The 16,012-nt window shown below is 43.8% G+C and overlaps 1 protein-coding gene across 5 annotated transcripts in view; it reads left to right on the forward strand.

The window, feature by feature from the left end:
- The window catches only part of FAXC (failed axon connections homolog, metaxin like GST domain containing), a 75,888-nt gene that overhangs the window by 15,628 nt on the left and 44,248 nt on the right, over positions 1-16,012 (forward strand). For all 5 annotated transcript variants that reach the window (XR_003521404.2, XM_027602024.2, XM_027602023.2 and 2 more), the window contains 2 exons: positions 3,898-4,094; positions 13,328-13,551. Coding sequence is in view for 4 of the 5 variants with exons in the window: in XM_027602024.2 (XP_027457825.1) it covers positions 3,898-4,094; positions 13,328-13,551 (421 nt within the window). In the remaining variant the exon portion in view is untranslated. The remainder of the gene's footprint in view (positions 1-3,897; positions 4,095-13,327; positions 13,552-16,012) is intronic.

The following is a 16,012-nucleotide window of genomic DNA, read 5'->3' on the forward strand; positions in this document are numbered from 1 at the left end:
TTTAAAAGATTTATTTATTATTTATTTGAAAGAGAGAGAGTGCACACAGGGGGAGGGGCAGAGGGAGAGAAAAACTCAAGCAGACTCTGCACAGAGTGCAAAGCCCAACGCGGGGCTTGATTACACGACTCTGAGATCACTACCTGAGCCAAATCCAAGAGTCAGACACATAACTGACTAAGCCACCCAGGTGCCCCTGTTTTTAATTTTTTGAGGAACCTCCATACTGTTTTCCATAGTGGTTGCACCAATTAAGTTTCCCACCAACAGTGCATGAGGGTTTCCTTTTTCCTACGTTCTTTTTTTTTTTTAAGATTTTATTTATTTATTTGAGAGAGAGAGAATGGGAGATAGAGAGCACGAGAGGGAAGATGGTTAGAGGGAGAAGCAGACTCCCCGCTGAGCAGGGAGCCCGATGTGGGACTCGGTCCCGGGACTCCAGGATCATGACCTGAGCCGAAGGCAGTCGCCCGACCAACTGAGGCACCCAGGCGCCCTCCTTTTTCCTACATTCTTGCCAACACCTGTTGTTTCTTGACTTTTTGATACTATTCTGGCTAGTGTGAGGTAATATCTCATGGTGGTTTTGATTTGCATTTCCCTAATGATTAGTGACATTGAGCATCTTTTCATGCATCTGTTGGCTATTTAAATCTTCTTTGGAAAAATGCCTGTCCTGGTTCTCTGACCTTTTAGAAATCAGATTATTATTATTATTATTCTTTTTTTAGTATTGAGTTGTAGGAGTTCTTTATATATTTTGGACATTAACTCCTTATTAGATATATCATTTGCAAATATTTTTTCCTATTTGGTAGGTAGCCCTTTTGTTTTGTTGATGGTTTCCTTTGTTGTGCAAAAGCTTTTTAGTTTAGTCCCAGTTGTTTATTTTTGCTTTTGTTTCTCTTGCCTGAGGAAACAGATCCAGAAAAATATTGTTAAGGCTGATGTCCAAGAGATTACTGCCTACATTTTCTTTTAGAAGTTTTATGGTCTCAGGGTGCCTGGGTAGCTCAGTCATTAAGTGTCTGCCTTCGGCTCAGGTGATGATCCTGGAGTCCTGGGATTGAGTCCCACATTGGGCTCTCTGCTCGGCAGGGAATCTCCTTCTCCCTCTGACCCTCCCCCCTCTCATGCTCTCTCTTTCTCAAATAAATAAATAAATAAATAAATCTTTAAAAAAAAGAAGTTTTATGGTCTCAGGTCTTACATTTAAGTATTTAATCTATTTTGAGTTTATTTTTGTGTGTAGTGTAAGAAAGTTGTCCAGTTTCATTCTTTTGCATGTAGCTCTCTAGGTTTTCCAGCACCGTTTATTGAAGAGACTTTTTTTCCATTGTATATTTTTGCCTCCTTTCTCATAGATTAATTGACCGTATAAGCATGGGTTTATTTCTGGTCACTCTGTTCTGTTCCATTGATCAATGTGTTTGCTTTTATGCCAGTACCCATACTGTTTTGATTACTGTACCTTTGTAGTATAGTTTGAAATCAGGGAGTGTGATGCCTCCAGCTTCGTTCTTCTTTCCCAAGATTGCTTTGGCTATTCAGGGTCTTTTATAGTTCTATACAAATTAGGATAATTCATTCCAGTTCTTTGACAAATATTAATAGTATTTTGGTAGGGATTGAATTGAATCTGTAGGTTGCTATGAGTAGTATGGACCTTTGAATAATATTAATTCTTCTAATCCATGAGCATGGTATATCTTTCTATTTATTTGTGTAGTCTCCAGTGTCTTTCATCAGTGTCTTATAGTTTTCAGAGTTTTGGTCTTTTACCTCCTTGGTTAAACTTATTCCTAGGTTTTTTTTTTCTCTTTTGATGCAGTTGTAAATGGGATTGTTAATATTTATTTTTGCTACTTCATTATTAATGTATAGAAATGCAACAGGTTTCTGTATATTAATGTTATATTCTGTAGCTTTACTGAATTCATTTATTCTAACAGACAAGATCGGGCTCATTCAGGGTGGTATGGCCATAGACCATTTATTCTAACAGATTTTTGGTGGAGCCTTTAGGGTTTTCTATATACAGTATCATGTCATCTACTAATAATGACAGTTTTACTTCCTCTTAACAATTTGGATGCCTTTTATTTCTTTTCCTTGTGTGATTGCTGTGGCTAGGACTTCCAGTACTATGTTGAATAAAAGTGGCAAGAGTAGACATCCTTGTCTTGTTCCTGATCTTAGAGGAAAAGCTTTCAGCTTTTCACCACTGAGTACGATGTTAGCTGTGGGTTTTTCATATATGGCCTTTATTCTCTTGAGGTATGTTCCCTCTATACCCACTTTGTTGAGTTTTTTATCATGAATGGATGTTGAATTTTGTCAAATACTTTTTCTGCATCTAAAAATAAAATTTTTGATGACAAAAACCTACTAGAACTTTCATTTCCATAAGAATCAATAATTAATTTTTGTTACTCCAGTTTTTAAAAGAGGTCTAGATAAAATGTACCAAATGCTCAGGGAGGGTGGGGGAAGAGGGAAAGGCAGAGGTACAAACACTAATATTATAAGAAGAGGGGAATATACACTGTACCGTGGAAGCATGGAGGAAAGGAAGTGATGGTTGCACCTTGGGGAAATAGTTCACCAACAAGGTGAAATTTGAACTAAATATTTTAGGATGGATATGACTTGGCAGAGGTTGGGGAAAAGGATTCCTATAAAAGGTAAAGCGTGTACAAAGTCAGAGACATGGCAAAGACTTTGATGTGTTTGGGTGTGGGCAGTTGGAATTCAGAAGACTGGAGGGGTTGATAGCAAGGAGGCTGGGCAGACGGGCAGCGGCTAGATGGTATAGGCCTAGACTGCTATGTGGAAGGGGTTAGAATAGACCCATTAAAAACCACTGGGTACTTTTGAGCAGCAGAGATCTTGTATCTCATTTGCATTGCAAACAGTTTCCTCTGATGTCGGTGTGCAGGGTAGAATCTGTCTGCAAATGACAAGAGTCCTGAAGGGGATGTGTTAGGATGATATGCGTGGTAATCAAGAGTTAATCTGAAACAGGTGCTGTGTTATATGGTAAATTTACATCTTTAGTGTACAAATTACAAGAATGTTTGATGTACCAGCAACTTTTAGAGGTATGTGACATTTCTCCTGGGCAACATCAAGGGGAATGTCTAGTGCCTGGCCAAGGAGTGGGGGCAGCAAATGTCACTCTTAATTCCCAGTGTTCTTAAAGTGTGTGACTCCCTCACCCCGTCTCCACCCCATCTGGGACCATGTCCTCTGAGACACTGTAAGATTCTAGCACGAGTGTGAATCAGAGGGGAACTTATCACAGATACAGAGTTCTGGGCACCGTTCCTGGGATTCTGATGTGAGCTGGGACCCAGGAATCTACATTTTAGCTGGTACTGGAGTTGAATCTATTGGATGCACATTCTTATACGTAAGTGTTATAATTTCTGGGACCACTTGTTTGCAGTGTAGTGGTATTAAGCATTATTTAGGCATAAGCTGGTGGGTTTCAGATGAGGTCTTTGGTTAGTAGCCTGGCCAATGTGAGCCTTATTACAGTTTACTTTCACTGTTTTGCATCTGTGGCTTGTTCTTACATTATAACTAGACCAACTGTTACCAGGATCATTTCAGCACTACCTCTCCTCTCTGGTCTTTTTTGTAACAATATACCAGAGCTCATGATAAAATCTAGGGGAGTAAAGTAATATCTTCATGTGAGGTAAATCTTTTTTTTTTTTTTTTTTCCTTCAAGAGTGACTATTTATGGTCTTAAAGAGTTTATGTGCTGAGTTCATTCACTTGAGCAAGTACAGCCATGATCAAATATAGGGTTGGAATGTTTGTTTCTGTTAACCATACAGTGAAATTTAAATAAAACATTGCTTTTTTCTTTTTACAATTTACTCTGCTTAGAATTATTTTGGTGGAAAACTTTCTGCTCAAGGGAAAATGCCTTGGATTGAATATAATCATGAAAAAGTTTCTGGCACAGAATTCATAATTGACTTTCTGGAAGAGAAACTTGGAGTGAATTTAAACAAAAACCTTGGCCCTCACGAAAGAGCCATCTCCAGAGCAGTGACCAAGATGGTGGAGGAGCACTTCTACTGGTGAGTCCCCTGGGTGTGCTGGGTGAGTGCCCAGGGCCTGTCCCCGGCCTTTGGACCAAGCCCAAGTTCTGTTTGACTTTTCAGACACTCCCCAACCTCTTCAAAGTTTTCTACATCCTGACTGATTTAGGGGTCAAAGTTATGACCATTAAGTTTCTAGGTATCTAGACCAAGAGTAGACATTTTCTGTAGAGGCCCAGCTAGCACATATTTTAGGCTTTGTTTTAGGCCATGGCTCTGTTTTAGCTCCTTAAACTCTGCCATTGTCATGCAAAAGCAGCCATGGGTGAATGACACGGAAATGATGAGCAGGACTCTTTCAAGGAAACACTAAAAGCACTGACATTTGAATTTCGTTTATTACAAAATGTTATTCTTCTGATTTTTTCCCCCAACCATTTAAAAATGTATTTAAAATTTTTTTTTTACCTTTTTTATTTTTATTATTTATTTATTTATTTTAGAGAACGAGAGAGAGAGAGAATCTCAAGCAGGCTCCACTCTGAGCTCGATCTCACGACCCTGAGATCATGACCTGAGTCGAAAGCAAGAGTTGGACACTTAACTGAGACACCCAGGCCCCCCTCCAACCATTTAAAAATGTAGAAACTTCTTAGTCTTTGGGCTGTGTTTTGCTAACCCCTGATCTAGACTGCAGCTCACCGAGGTGAGGAAGATATTTCAGCTGACTCTGCTCTTTACCTGCACAAATTGCGGAAGTAAAATACTATTACATCAGACACCTGGAGGAGGGAACAGAGGACTCAGGATAGAAGTCTTAGGTGAAATGAATTATTCAAGCTTTGTAAAATTATCGTCAGTTTTCCTTAGATGACAAGAGCCTCTCCGTGTTCCAGAAGGCAGGTGTACTAGTGCTTTCTGAGTATCTTTGTCCCGCCTGGCTGACTCCTAGGTTACGTCCCTTGTCTGAACCATCACGTGCTGTGTGGAGGAGTTGCCTGTGTTCTGCGTGCGGTATGGTGTTGCCTAGGACCTGTGAGTTAAACAGGCACAGGTCTTCTTGGTTTACAAACTCATTGTCATGTGGGCTTTTTCTTTGCCTTTCATCCATTTGCGGGAGTTTTAGCACACCTTTTTGGACACCCCAGTAGATAAGAGAAATTTTCTTCCTGATTTCTCTAAACTTTTCTTGTTCCAAAGGTTTAATTAAGAATTGTTAAGCCCACTTTTTGGGCAGTCGTTGTGACTCCTGGGTCATTGCTCACCCAGTAGCTTTCACCTCCCCCATTGAGAGATACCCATTCAGTGAAGGGTTGATTGTAGAAGGTTCTTCCTCATCGCCTTCCGATCTCATCAGTCGGCTTTCTTTCTAAATGGAAACTTGCTTATTCTTTCTAAACAGAAAACTTGCTGTTCCCTCTCTTGGATTTTAAGTGACTCTCTATTTCTCTTTCTGCTTGCGGTTCTTGCCCAGTTAATTCCAGGGCATACCTGAAGTGCCGCTTCTCCTCCCCCTCTCACTGTAGAGGTGAGGGGGTGCGGGGGTGGGAGCAAGGAGGGAACCCGGCAGAGAGTGGAGGCAGGGGTGCAGATTAGCCTGGAAGTCCTCACAGACTCCATGTTCCTGGAATGAACCCGGTCTTTTCTTGAGGATACCTGTGGGGAACCGTTGGGACTCCCATCTTCTAGAGTGCAGGGGTTGGAGTGTGGGACAGATGGATGATTGCATGTGATGTGCTGAGCCTCAAGGGAAAGGTCCGTGGGACAGAGCCCATCTTCCCTCTTGCCACGTTCCAGTCCCCACTCCGCAGCGATTGAGGGAAATGAAGAACCAGCACAGGGCCACACTGACCCTTTGTGCCTTCTTTGGATGCAGTCCTCCAAAGTGCTACCTTGTTTGACTGATGGGCCCATTAATGCGGAGAGCTCTTGCTTTGTGAGCTGCCTGAAAAGACGCTGAAAGTCACCTTTCATTTTCGTTAGTACTTGTGCTACAACTCTTTGATTTTTATAGTGGTTCATGAAATGTATATTCCAGTCAGAAAGACTTTGATCCAGCAAGACTCCCAAGAACCACCTGTCCCTGCTTTTGGCTCTGGGTGTGCAGACGTTCTAGTTCTATATATTTACTCCCTGGTAGAAGTTCATCTTCTGCTCTTTCCCGCCCCTTCTCTCCCTGCACAGCCCCAGCTAATACTTGATAGGAGGCAGCTCTTGGTGGGGGAGGGGAGGTTGGGAGGGGTGAGTGGGAGAGTTGGGAGGTGGTACCCTGCTAGGGAAGAATCTTAATTTTATGGACCATAAACACCCAAGTGCTTGGGGGCGTTGCTTAGGTCACACATCGACTCTTTTAAGGATAATTTTGTTTCTCTAATCAACCTTTTGATTACGAAATACATTTTCAGAGGGGGGTGGTTAGCTACTATTTCTCATGTGTTTCTCCTCAAAGGTTAATTTGAGAAAGAAATAGTGAAGATGGGAGGTCAGATATTGACAGAGATACAAATGTCCAGTGAACTTTCCAAAAAAATTCCTAATTCCTTCAATTCCCTTTGGTTCCTAGCAGCAGAAGGAAAGCAAGCCTTCCTCTGTTTCATAAGGTTTCCCAACCTTTAGCCATGTTCTTGCTTTGGGGGACCTTGAACAGGCTTTCCCTAGAGCTCTAAATCGCAAAGGAGAAAAGACCCCTGTCCCTCCGGTAAGAAAATGCCTGAGACAGAGAGTCTGTGGACACTCTTCGTCCGGTTCCTCTCCTGCTCCCCCTTTCTTATCTCAGAGGCCACACACAAAACGTGCACCCGTGGAAACTGGGGCCAGCATGAGAAATGGACCACCATTTGTAGAAAAATATAAGGATGAGCTTTTCATGAGAGCTTGTTAAATTCTGACAATGCTCGATCTCCAAGGTTGTGTCTGTGTTTACAGCGGTGGAGGAGATGAAATCAATTGTTTGACTCAATTGATTCGAATTATCTGGAGTTTTCAGATATGTTTATTTTGGTCTGAAACTGTAAAAACCCTCCAGGTATGATTTTCTGAAAATCAAAGACAATGGAAAACTGGCATTTTTACATAAATACCATCCCATCATCCCAAGGCTCTAATTCTGGTTTGTCCAAATAAGCACACTCTGGTTTTTTCAAATAAGCACATGCTACAAAGAGGTTTTTCTTGAACTTGAAATCCATACCAGCGTGTTCCACTTGCATGACTATTATTGAACATGAGGAAGACAGGTTTTTATCCTCTTTGTTTCACTGAGTGCTTAAGTTAGATCCAGTGCAGGCAAGTTGGTATGAAGGGCAGTACGAGAAACACGGGGTCAAATTAGTGGACTGAAATTGAGCTTTGGGAACAGACACTACGGCTTCTTCCATATGACACGTTGGTGTGGTAAGAGTCTTGTAGGGAGGCGTGAGGGCACTGTGGCAAGCCATCTAGTCATACCACTTTGATCCATTAAAGTATAGGCGTTAGAACAGGGAATTCAAATTTGCTTCTAGGTTGGCCATGATTTTTAAATTCTGAATTTGGCTTTTGGTATAGTTTCACTGCATGGGGGAGGTAGGATCCTTACTAAAATGACTTACCCAAGATCTTATCTAACAACCAGGAGTCTCTCTCTCCCTGATTACAATTGGATTAATGTGTTTCCCTCTTCCCTGCTCCCCCTGCCCCTAATTTCAGATATAGTGAGAGTTCCTGTTGGGAGGCGCTGGTCTAGGGCCTGTGCAACTCGGTGAAATCACAGAAGCTTATCATATGCTCCTGCACGCCATGCGTTTAAAAGACAAACAATGACAGGGATGGAGCAGGACATGGAGAAAGGCGTCCATGGTCAGGAAGGCCACATGCTAAGGCTCACTCCTCAAACAGTAGATTGCCATGGTTTGCACTTTCCCACTTGTTAATATCATCTCTGCTACGGGCCAGGGCTCCTTTTAGGTTATGAGGAGAGATATCTTCATTGAAACATGAGGGGTCGGCTCTTCTTTCCTGTCTTCTTGATCTCCTTTAAAAATATTGAACAGTATTTATTCTTCTGTTCTGACTAAGGTAATCAATCTTTAAGAGAAACCTTGACCCCATTTTGCAGAAGAGATCAGGTACATCAGTTGTTTAAAGGAAATGAGTATCAACTTTCTGGAAGAGGTTCTCAGAGTGATGACTTAATTGTTCAGCCTCGTCTAGTTTCCAGATTGGCCCTCCTTGCCCTCACCAGCTCAAGATTCACGACTCCTTGTGCAGTGGGCCTCTTCCGAGTAGAGAGTGACACGGATCTCAGAAGAGAACGGTCAGCCCCTTCTTCATTTTTCAAAGGCATGTCTCTTTTTCCTTCATTCTGTTTAAATATTGTCAACCCTTAGAAATGCTACTTAGCAGTAGCTGGCTCAGAAGTGAAGCTTTTTTACATTTCAATCAATAATTCATTCTTTCAGTAAACTTAATGAATGACTGACGCCTAGTGGCCAGGCTCCATGCTGGATTGGGGGAAGCGAGGTGGTAAGACGCTGTCTCCATCCTCCCGTGACTCCCAGGCCGAGGGAGACGTCGAGCCATCATAACGGTGGGTGCTGGGGGAGAGTTTGAAGAACTGAGGAAAGGCAGCCAAGCACCTGCTGGAGTGATGAGGGAAAGGCTTTCCCAGAGGAGATGGTATCACAAACGAAACGAGGAACTGTCAGTGGTCGGTGAAGGGGCTGGGCGCCAGGGGAAAGATTAGGATATCTAGGCAGAGGGAGCAGCATCGGCAAAAGTTCAGAGGTAAGACCGAGGAGCCTGGGAAGGCACTTGTAATTCTGTGTGGCAGGTGCACAGGAGGCAGTGGCGGGGGGGAGGTGGGATGGGGCCGGAGAATGGCCAGCTGAGTGTGAGTCAGACTGTAGGGAGTGGGGGCGGTGTGCCGAGCTCAGGAGCTAGGGGGGGTTCATAAATGGCTCTGAGAAGCAGGCTGATAGGACTAGATTTGTGTTTTAGGAGCTCTTTGTGACTGCTTGGGACAAATGGATTTCTGAAGGGCCTTAGGGGATGTCAGGAGACCTGTTAGGAGGCCACTGTGCTCAGGGCCAAGAAATGATGAAGGGCTGAGCTACATGCTTAATTGAGTTGGAGAAAAGGGCAAATTCACAGGGTGACCGGCTATCAGGAACGAAGGATAGAGAGCAGGGAAGAACGAGTCCTGGTATTCTTTCTGGCTTGGGTGAGGAGAAGCAGATTTGAAGGGAAGGAAGATCATGAGTCCAAGTTTGGAAATACGGGTTCGCAGTTCCTGAGGACCCCTCACATGGATCCCTGGGTGTCAGGAGAAAGATCTGGGCTGGGTGTAGGTTTGGGAATCATCAGTGTGAAATCACGGGTGTGAATTAGATCATGCCACAAGTGTGGAGTAAGAAATAGGAAGAATAGTGATGAAGATCTTGGGAACATGCACGAAGTGGTGGGAAAAGCAGTAGCGATGTAAGCTAAGGGAGAGCTCTTCTACAAAAGACACGGACAGTGTCACATGTTGCAGACAGTTCAAGAAAGAAATACACAAAGAATGTTTAGGGGCACTTGGGTGGTTCAGTCAATTAAGCATCTGACTCTTGATCTCAGCTCAGGTCTTGATCTCAGGGTCATGAGTTCAAGCCCTGTGTTGGGCTCCTTGAAAAGAAAGAAAAAAAAAAAGGAATGTTTATTTGGATTTTGCAACAAGGAGGTATCGTTGATTTGGATGAGAGTAGTTTCGTCAAGTGTTCACAGTTTGCCGGAAGCTTGGTTATGGAAGGAGGTGGATTCTTGGTTTTAAGGATTTGGAAGCATGTGTAAATGAGGTTTGCTGCCTGTAGTGATTAATGTAGGATTCCATAAATTACCCATTTTCTTTGGTGTTTAAAGTTTGAACCCACTTCATAGAGATTGACCCTTACAGAGCCTGGCTGGCCATCATTTGCTTCTCTTCCCTGACACTGGGCTGCAGTATTAGGCACAGGGAGTGAAAGAGGAAAGAAATCAAGAGCAGGGTGGAAAAGAGAAGAGAGGAAGACCAGACAGTTTCTCAGGTAACCTCTAGCTGCAAAATTCCAGATCAACCCAGTGTTCCCCCTTCTGTGCCCTCCATTCCACCCACTAATGGAGGTAGAGAACCTTACGCCATTGCATTAGTGGGTGTTCCTCCAGCTTAGCCGTGCGACCCAGGACAGCTGCCTCTTCCATCCCCATCTGCTACTTGAACCCCTTAGTTGTGCAAAGCTCTCTCTCCATCATTGCATCCTCATCCTGGGCACATGCCCCCATTTCCTGCTCTACGGAGGAAACTGAAGTCACCTGGCAGGAACTCTGAACCTCTCTGCAGCCCCTTACCCCTTGTGACACTCTCCTCCTCTCTATCTCAGAGCAAGAGGTGTCTCTGCTTCTCTCCAAGCTGGCCCTTCCAGCCTGGCTGTCTCACCTTCTAACTTGCCCTTGACCTGTGGATTCCCTAACACCACTCCTCACCCTAGCAACTTCCTTAGGTGACTCCTCTCCTCTGACAGCTTTAGCACTCTCGCTGACGTGCCCTCACCTGCAAGTTCTCTCTCTTGAGTCTAAACCTGTCTCCTGAGTTCTCAACCTTCTGGACATTCTCATCTGGGGGTTCCATGGGGCCTTCAAATGCAACAGCTTGATGCATCTTTCATCATCTACATCTGTCATACCTCGTGTGTACCTGCCCATATTGGTTAATGGCATTATCATCCCCTCAAGTCATCGGCCTGAGAGAAAAGACCTAATCTCTCCTTATACTTTGGTACATAGACTCTTTTTCTCATACCCCAGAGTTTCTCCTCTGCATTCCCTGTACACCCTCCCTCCCACCCCCATTGCCCTAGTTCTTAGGTCTTGCCAGAGTCTTCTAGCCAGCCTTCCTACTGGTGGTTTCTCCATTTCCAACCCTTCCTTCACATTGCCTCAAACCTGATTACATTTCTTGTCTGCTTAAAACCTTTCAGTGGTTCAACTTTGCTTCCAAAATAGAGTTCAGCACCCTTTGTCTCAGGCGCATCTGGATCTGGTCCTGGCCCACCCTTCCATCCTCTGCCCAGGCATCCCGTGCGCCCTGGCCGGTGCTCCTCACACACACCCTTCCTCCTCTGCTCTGCCTGGTGAGCTTCTGCTCATCCCTCAGGATCACTTAGGCTTATGATGAAACCCGTACAAAGAATGTATTTTTTCACATCAACCTGTCAGTTTAGAACCACCACATTCCTCATTTTTACTCTTTAGACACTTCCTGGATGCTCTTATGACCTGGTCACGCTTGTTTTGGGCTAATCTAGTTTTATTCTCAGTTCATGGACTTGCGAAATAATCAAGGATGGTCAAGCTCTTTTATTGTGCCTTTCAATCTAGTACAACTTGAATCAAAGTGCTGAATTATTCTAATGGAATGAGAAAATTGATACCTTAATTACTGCAGGTGTAAAAAGAAGAGCAAGTAGGAAAGTATTAAGTTTGCATGTTTATAAAGAATTTACTAGAGTAAATGTGAGATCTTTTATGTCAAAAGATCCATTGACTTCTCTGTCCATATGTATTAGTTACCGTTGCGATGTACTTTTTCCTATATTCAGCAAAATCCATTTCTTGACTCAATGCTTTATTTTGAGAGACTTATTAAAAAGAAGTACACAAAGCTTTCTTTTTTTTTTAAGATTTTATTTATTTATTTGACAGAGAGAGACACAGCGAGAGAGAGAACACAAGCAGGGGGAGTGGGAGAGGGAGAAGCAGGCTTCCCGCGGAGCAGGGAGCCTGACGCGGGGCTCGATCCCAGGACCCCAGGATCATGACCTGAGCCGAAGGCAGATGCTTAACGACTGAGCCACCCAGGTTCCCCTACACAGAGCTTTTTAACAAGATTTATAGGCATTATTTTAAAAAGGTAATAAAGAAGAGTTTTGGGTATAGTGCAGAGAGTTATGTTGAAATTGGTTGTAGGACTTTTCAGTAAAAATCAGGAATGCTTAAAAACTTTTAGAGAAATCTTCTGTTTCTTATTTTCTTTTTTGTAGAGGAAAGAACAGTGGAAAGAGTAGGACTATACAAAATGATCAACATTTCAGGGACTTTTTTTTTTTCTTTAAAAAATTGAGGTGGAAAATAGCTATCATTTATTATAATTCCTTGTGTTTTCTCTGTAAAAATATTTTTCACTCTTTTGATTTTTTCTAAGTGGCCATTATTGCTCTATGAACCAACACTAGGAGGAGAGACGACTGCCAGTACATTTTTTTTGCTCGTTATGGGGAAAAACTAAAATATCTTCTGTTGGCACTCCCACAGCTACATTTTTCTCAGCCGTCAGTAGGAACCCCTTTTAATTTCTGTGTACCGACACTGTTAGCCATAGAGACATTCCTGCAGTTGCATAGGTTCAGAGCCCAGAATCAGCCAAGGCCCGAGTGTCGTAGCCGGCAGCCCACATGAACTGAGTTGCTGCTCAGCTGTGTCTCCGTGTTCCATGGCAACACCTGGACAGGAGAGTTGGCCACAAGCACCACCCAGATGGGAAGAGTGACTCAACTGAGTTCCTTCGGTCTTCGTATTCACTTTAGAGATCAGGAGCACAAACTGAAACAGTTCTCCAGACTTTCTGGAGAGCAAATCATATACATAATATTTATAATTTATATAGTTTATACCAACCTTGGATAGGTATATCTACTCCGTAATCCTCTGTCAAAAAGGCAAAAGTTTTCTTTTTCAAACAACTCTTTGATATGGTAAAATCCAAAATGCATACACAAATTGTGCAAAACAAAAAGGTGCAGCTTAATTAATGAACACAGAGCATATATCTGCATACCCATTCCTCAGATCAAGAACGAGAACGAAGCCTGCCCCGTAGTCTCTGTGCCTCCTTCCTGGTGTCCCCATGGGTACGCACAGTTCTGCCTCAAAACCTTTGGAAGTGGGTTTCTCCTGTTTTCTGTGGGGTTGCCTAAGAAGATGCAGAAGCCGGCCTTGGGAGGTGGGGGAGGGGCGTGGATCTGAGGGCGGGGGCCCGGAGATGTTTGGTGGAATTGTAGCATGGCATCGTTATCTGGATTTGTTTTAGTTTCTCTTACAGACCCGAAGTCTAGGCACTGGCCAGAAGCTGTTGTCATATCTGCAGAGACTGCTCTTTGTAAAGCTGCTCTGGCTCATTTCCTCTAGAGTGTTCTGACTTGTGATGCACTCACTGGAAATGGACTCCGAGGAGCTGACGTACATCTAATGCCCAGTAGTAACCTGTTTCCACACAATTCCAGGACGTTAGCTTATTGCCAGTGGGTGGACAATCTCAATGAGACCCGGAAGATGCTCTCTCTTAGTGGTGGCGGTCCCTTCAGTAACCTGCTGAGGTGGGTCGTGTGCCACATAACGAAAGGAATTGTGAAGCGCGAGATGCACGGCCACGGCATTGGCCGCTTCTCAGAGGAAGAGATTTACATGCTGATGGAGAAGGACATGCGGTCCTTGGCAGGGCTTTTGGGTAACGTACCACACCTTCTATTCTCTATTTTATATCTACTTTTTTGCATGATTAGTAAAGCGCTGTTAGTTGACTGATTTAAAGTTTTATTTGGGTTGGTTTCTTTGCTTCCATGTGTAGGTGGCAGTCCCACCATTTAACCGGACCCCCTAATTTTCAGGAGCAAACGTCTCTCTCCTTCGTCACTAGCGTGAGCCAGGCTAGTGGGGCGAGGCCGGCGCGGAGAGGACACAGAGCAGGCCCCCAGCGGCTTGGAACGTGTTGTGAGCCAAGGGTGATTGTGAGCAAGGGAGCTCTTCCATTTGTACACAGGCCAGGTTGAAAGGGCTGCTTGTAAACGCCTCTGCTGGAAGAGTCAACTGCGTCTCCATCGCTATCAAGCTGGTTCTGACCCATTCTGCGTGCACTTGCCGCGTGTCATTTTTCACGCCTGAGTTTCCATTTGTGATCTTAGCACTCTTCTTATGAGCGCATTGTAATTCTTCTGATTTTGCATTTATTGCGCCCAGTGGGTTTCCCTGTGCTTGGGAAGCCCCTCTAGGAGGAGCCTGGAGCAGCATACGTGTGGGTGGGTGAGGCTGCTGAGAGTGGAGTTCCGGGTCCTTGCTCCCCTGGTTGGCTGGAGGTGGCTGGGTTGATGTGACTCGGTGCTGGGCAGTTCGTATGTCAGTTTATGTCAGTTCATAAACACATCATGTGAGTTCAGGAGTTTCTGTGTGGGAAATGATTGTCACTTTTCTGGAGCACTTCTTCTGGTTGGGAGAACCAGGGAGCAGGGGGATAGCGATTCTCTGGTACTTAATGACTTAGCAAAATGCTTCTTCCCCAATTATTGTGAGATGGGAGGTAGAGCTATTGTCGGCAGCTGGGTTGGATATCTGGCAAGTGTTCCAAACACCATCAAGTCTAGATCATTTCCTGAGATGAGAAATTGATTCGGCTATTTGAGGGTCACCTGGGTGGCTCAGATGGTTAAGCGCCAAGCCTTCGGCTCAGGTCATGATCCCAGGGTCCTGGGATCGAGCCCCACGTCAGGCTCCCTGCTCGGCGGGAAGCCTGCTTCTCCCTCTCCCACTCCCCCTGCTTGTGTTCCCTCTCTCTCGCTGTGTCTCTCTCTCTATCAAATAAATAAAGTCTTTTAAAAAATATTGATTTGACTATTTGAAAAGCAGGAGTTTGCTGGAGTTCGGGGAACTCCGAGCTCGTGGGAGCTCGGGGAACAGTCTAGTCTCTCATAGGAGAAGCATTTTTGCTGCCTTTGGGGAGCGAGAGGCTCCTTGGCTGAACATCAGAGGTTTTCTTACTAAATGAGGCAGAAAGCATCACCTCCCCCCTCACCTGGAGATATAGCTTACTTTTAAGGCCCAGAGATGCCTGAGAGACTCAAAATGCATAATGACTTTTTGTTAAGTGGTTCAGGATTTGGGGAAATTGTCTAGGGATGTATTTGAGTCATCAGGATAAATTAATTATTGGTGTTTCAGTTCAGTTGACTTCAAGGATTGAAGACCTTCTTTGGGGCAGGAGCTGGGGAATACAAAAGTGAATAAGAGATGATCCCCTCTCTCAGGTAGCTTACTATCCAGTGGGAGAGATGAACTTATAAACCAGGAATAGGTGAATTATGGCCCATAGCTGGTGGCTTGTTTTTTTTTTTTTTTTAATGGCCTATGAGCTAAGAATCATTTTTTATATTATTAAAACGTAAGGAAAAAATGCAAGACATCAAATATGGCCCAGAAAGCCTAAAATATTTACCATTTGAAGCTCCATAGAATTTTGCTGACCTCTGCTCTAAATGAGTACCCACGTTCCAGTTGGGCTCTGACAGGTGTCATGACAGAGGTTTGTGCTTGGTGCCCTGGAGATACAGGAGGAGTAGGGGTGAAATGGCAGGGAGAGCTTGGGAGGGCCAGAGAAGAGGCAGCAGGTGTTTTGGCCCCAGAAAGTAAACCATTGTCCCAAGGAAGAAAATAGGGAAGGACCATCTGGGCAAATCATGAGAAAAGGAGTCACAAGTGAGGGGCATTTTGGAATCCTGGTTGAAAGGAAGATTTAAAGGTAGTTTGGGGCCATATTATAAAAGGTAACAATTATGCTGAGATATAAAACATGTAGGTGGTGCAAACTTCTAGTATTGGAGAGAAAGAGGCATATTTGTGACTTAGAAAAGTGGCTCTCTTGGTGTCATGGCAGATGGCTTGGGCCTGAGGGAATAGGTGGTAAAGAGAGACTGAAGGTAGGCAGTACATGTCTTTGGATGTAGTTTAAAAAGTTGTGATTAAGTTCAAATTAAAATAAAAAATTAAATTTAAACAAAATAAAAATTAGTTGAGAAAGATGATATCTTCATGTTGGAAAGGAGGAGACAAAATTATTATTTATAGAAATTAAGAGATTATGTAGCTAAAATAGGGGCACCTGGGTGGCTCAGTCAGTTAAGCATCTGCCTTCGGCTCAG

Source organism: Zalophus californianus, chromosome 7, assembly GCF_009762305.2.
Source record: "Zalophus californianus isolate mZalCal1 chromosome 7, mZalCal1.pri.v2, whole genome shotgun sequence".
NCBI lineage: Eukaryota > Metazoa > Chordata > Mammalia > Carnivora > Otariidae > Zalophus > Zalophus californianus.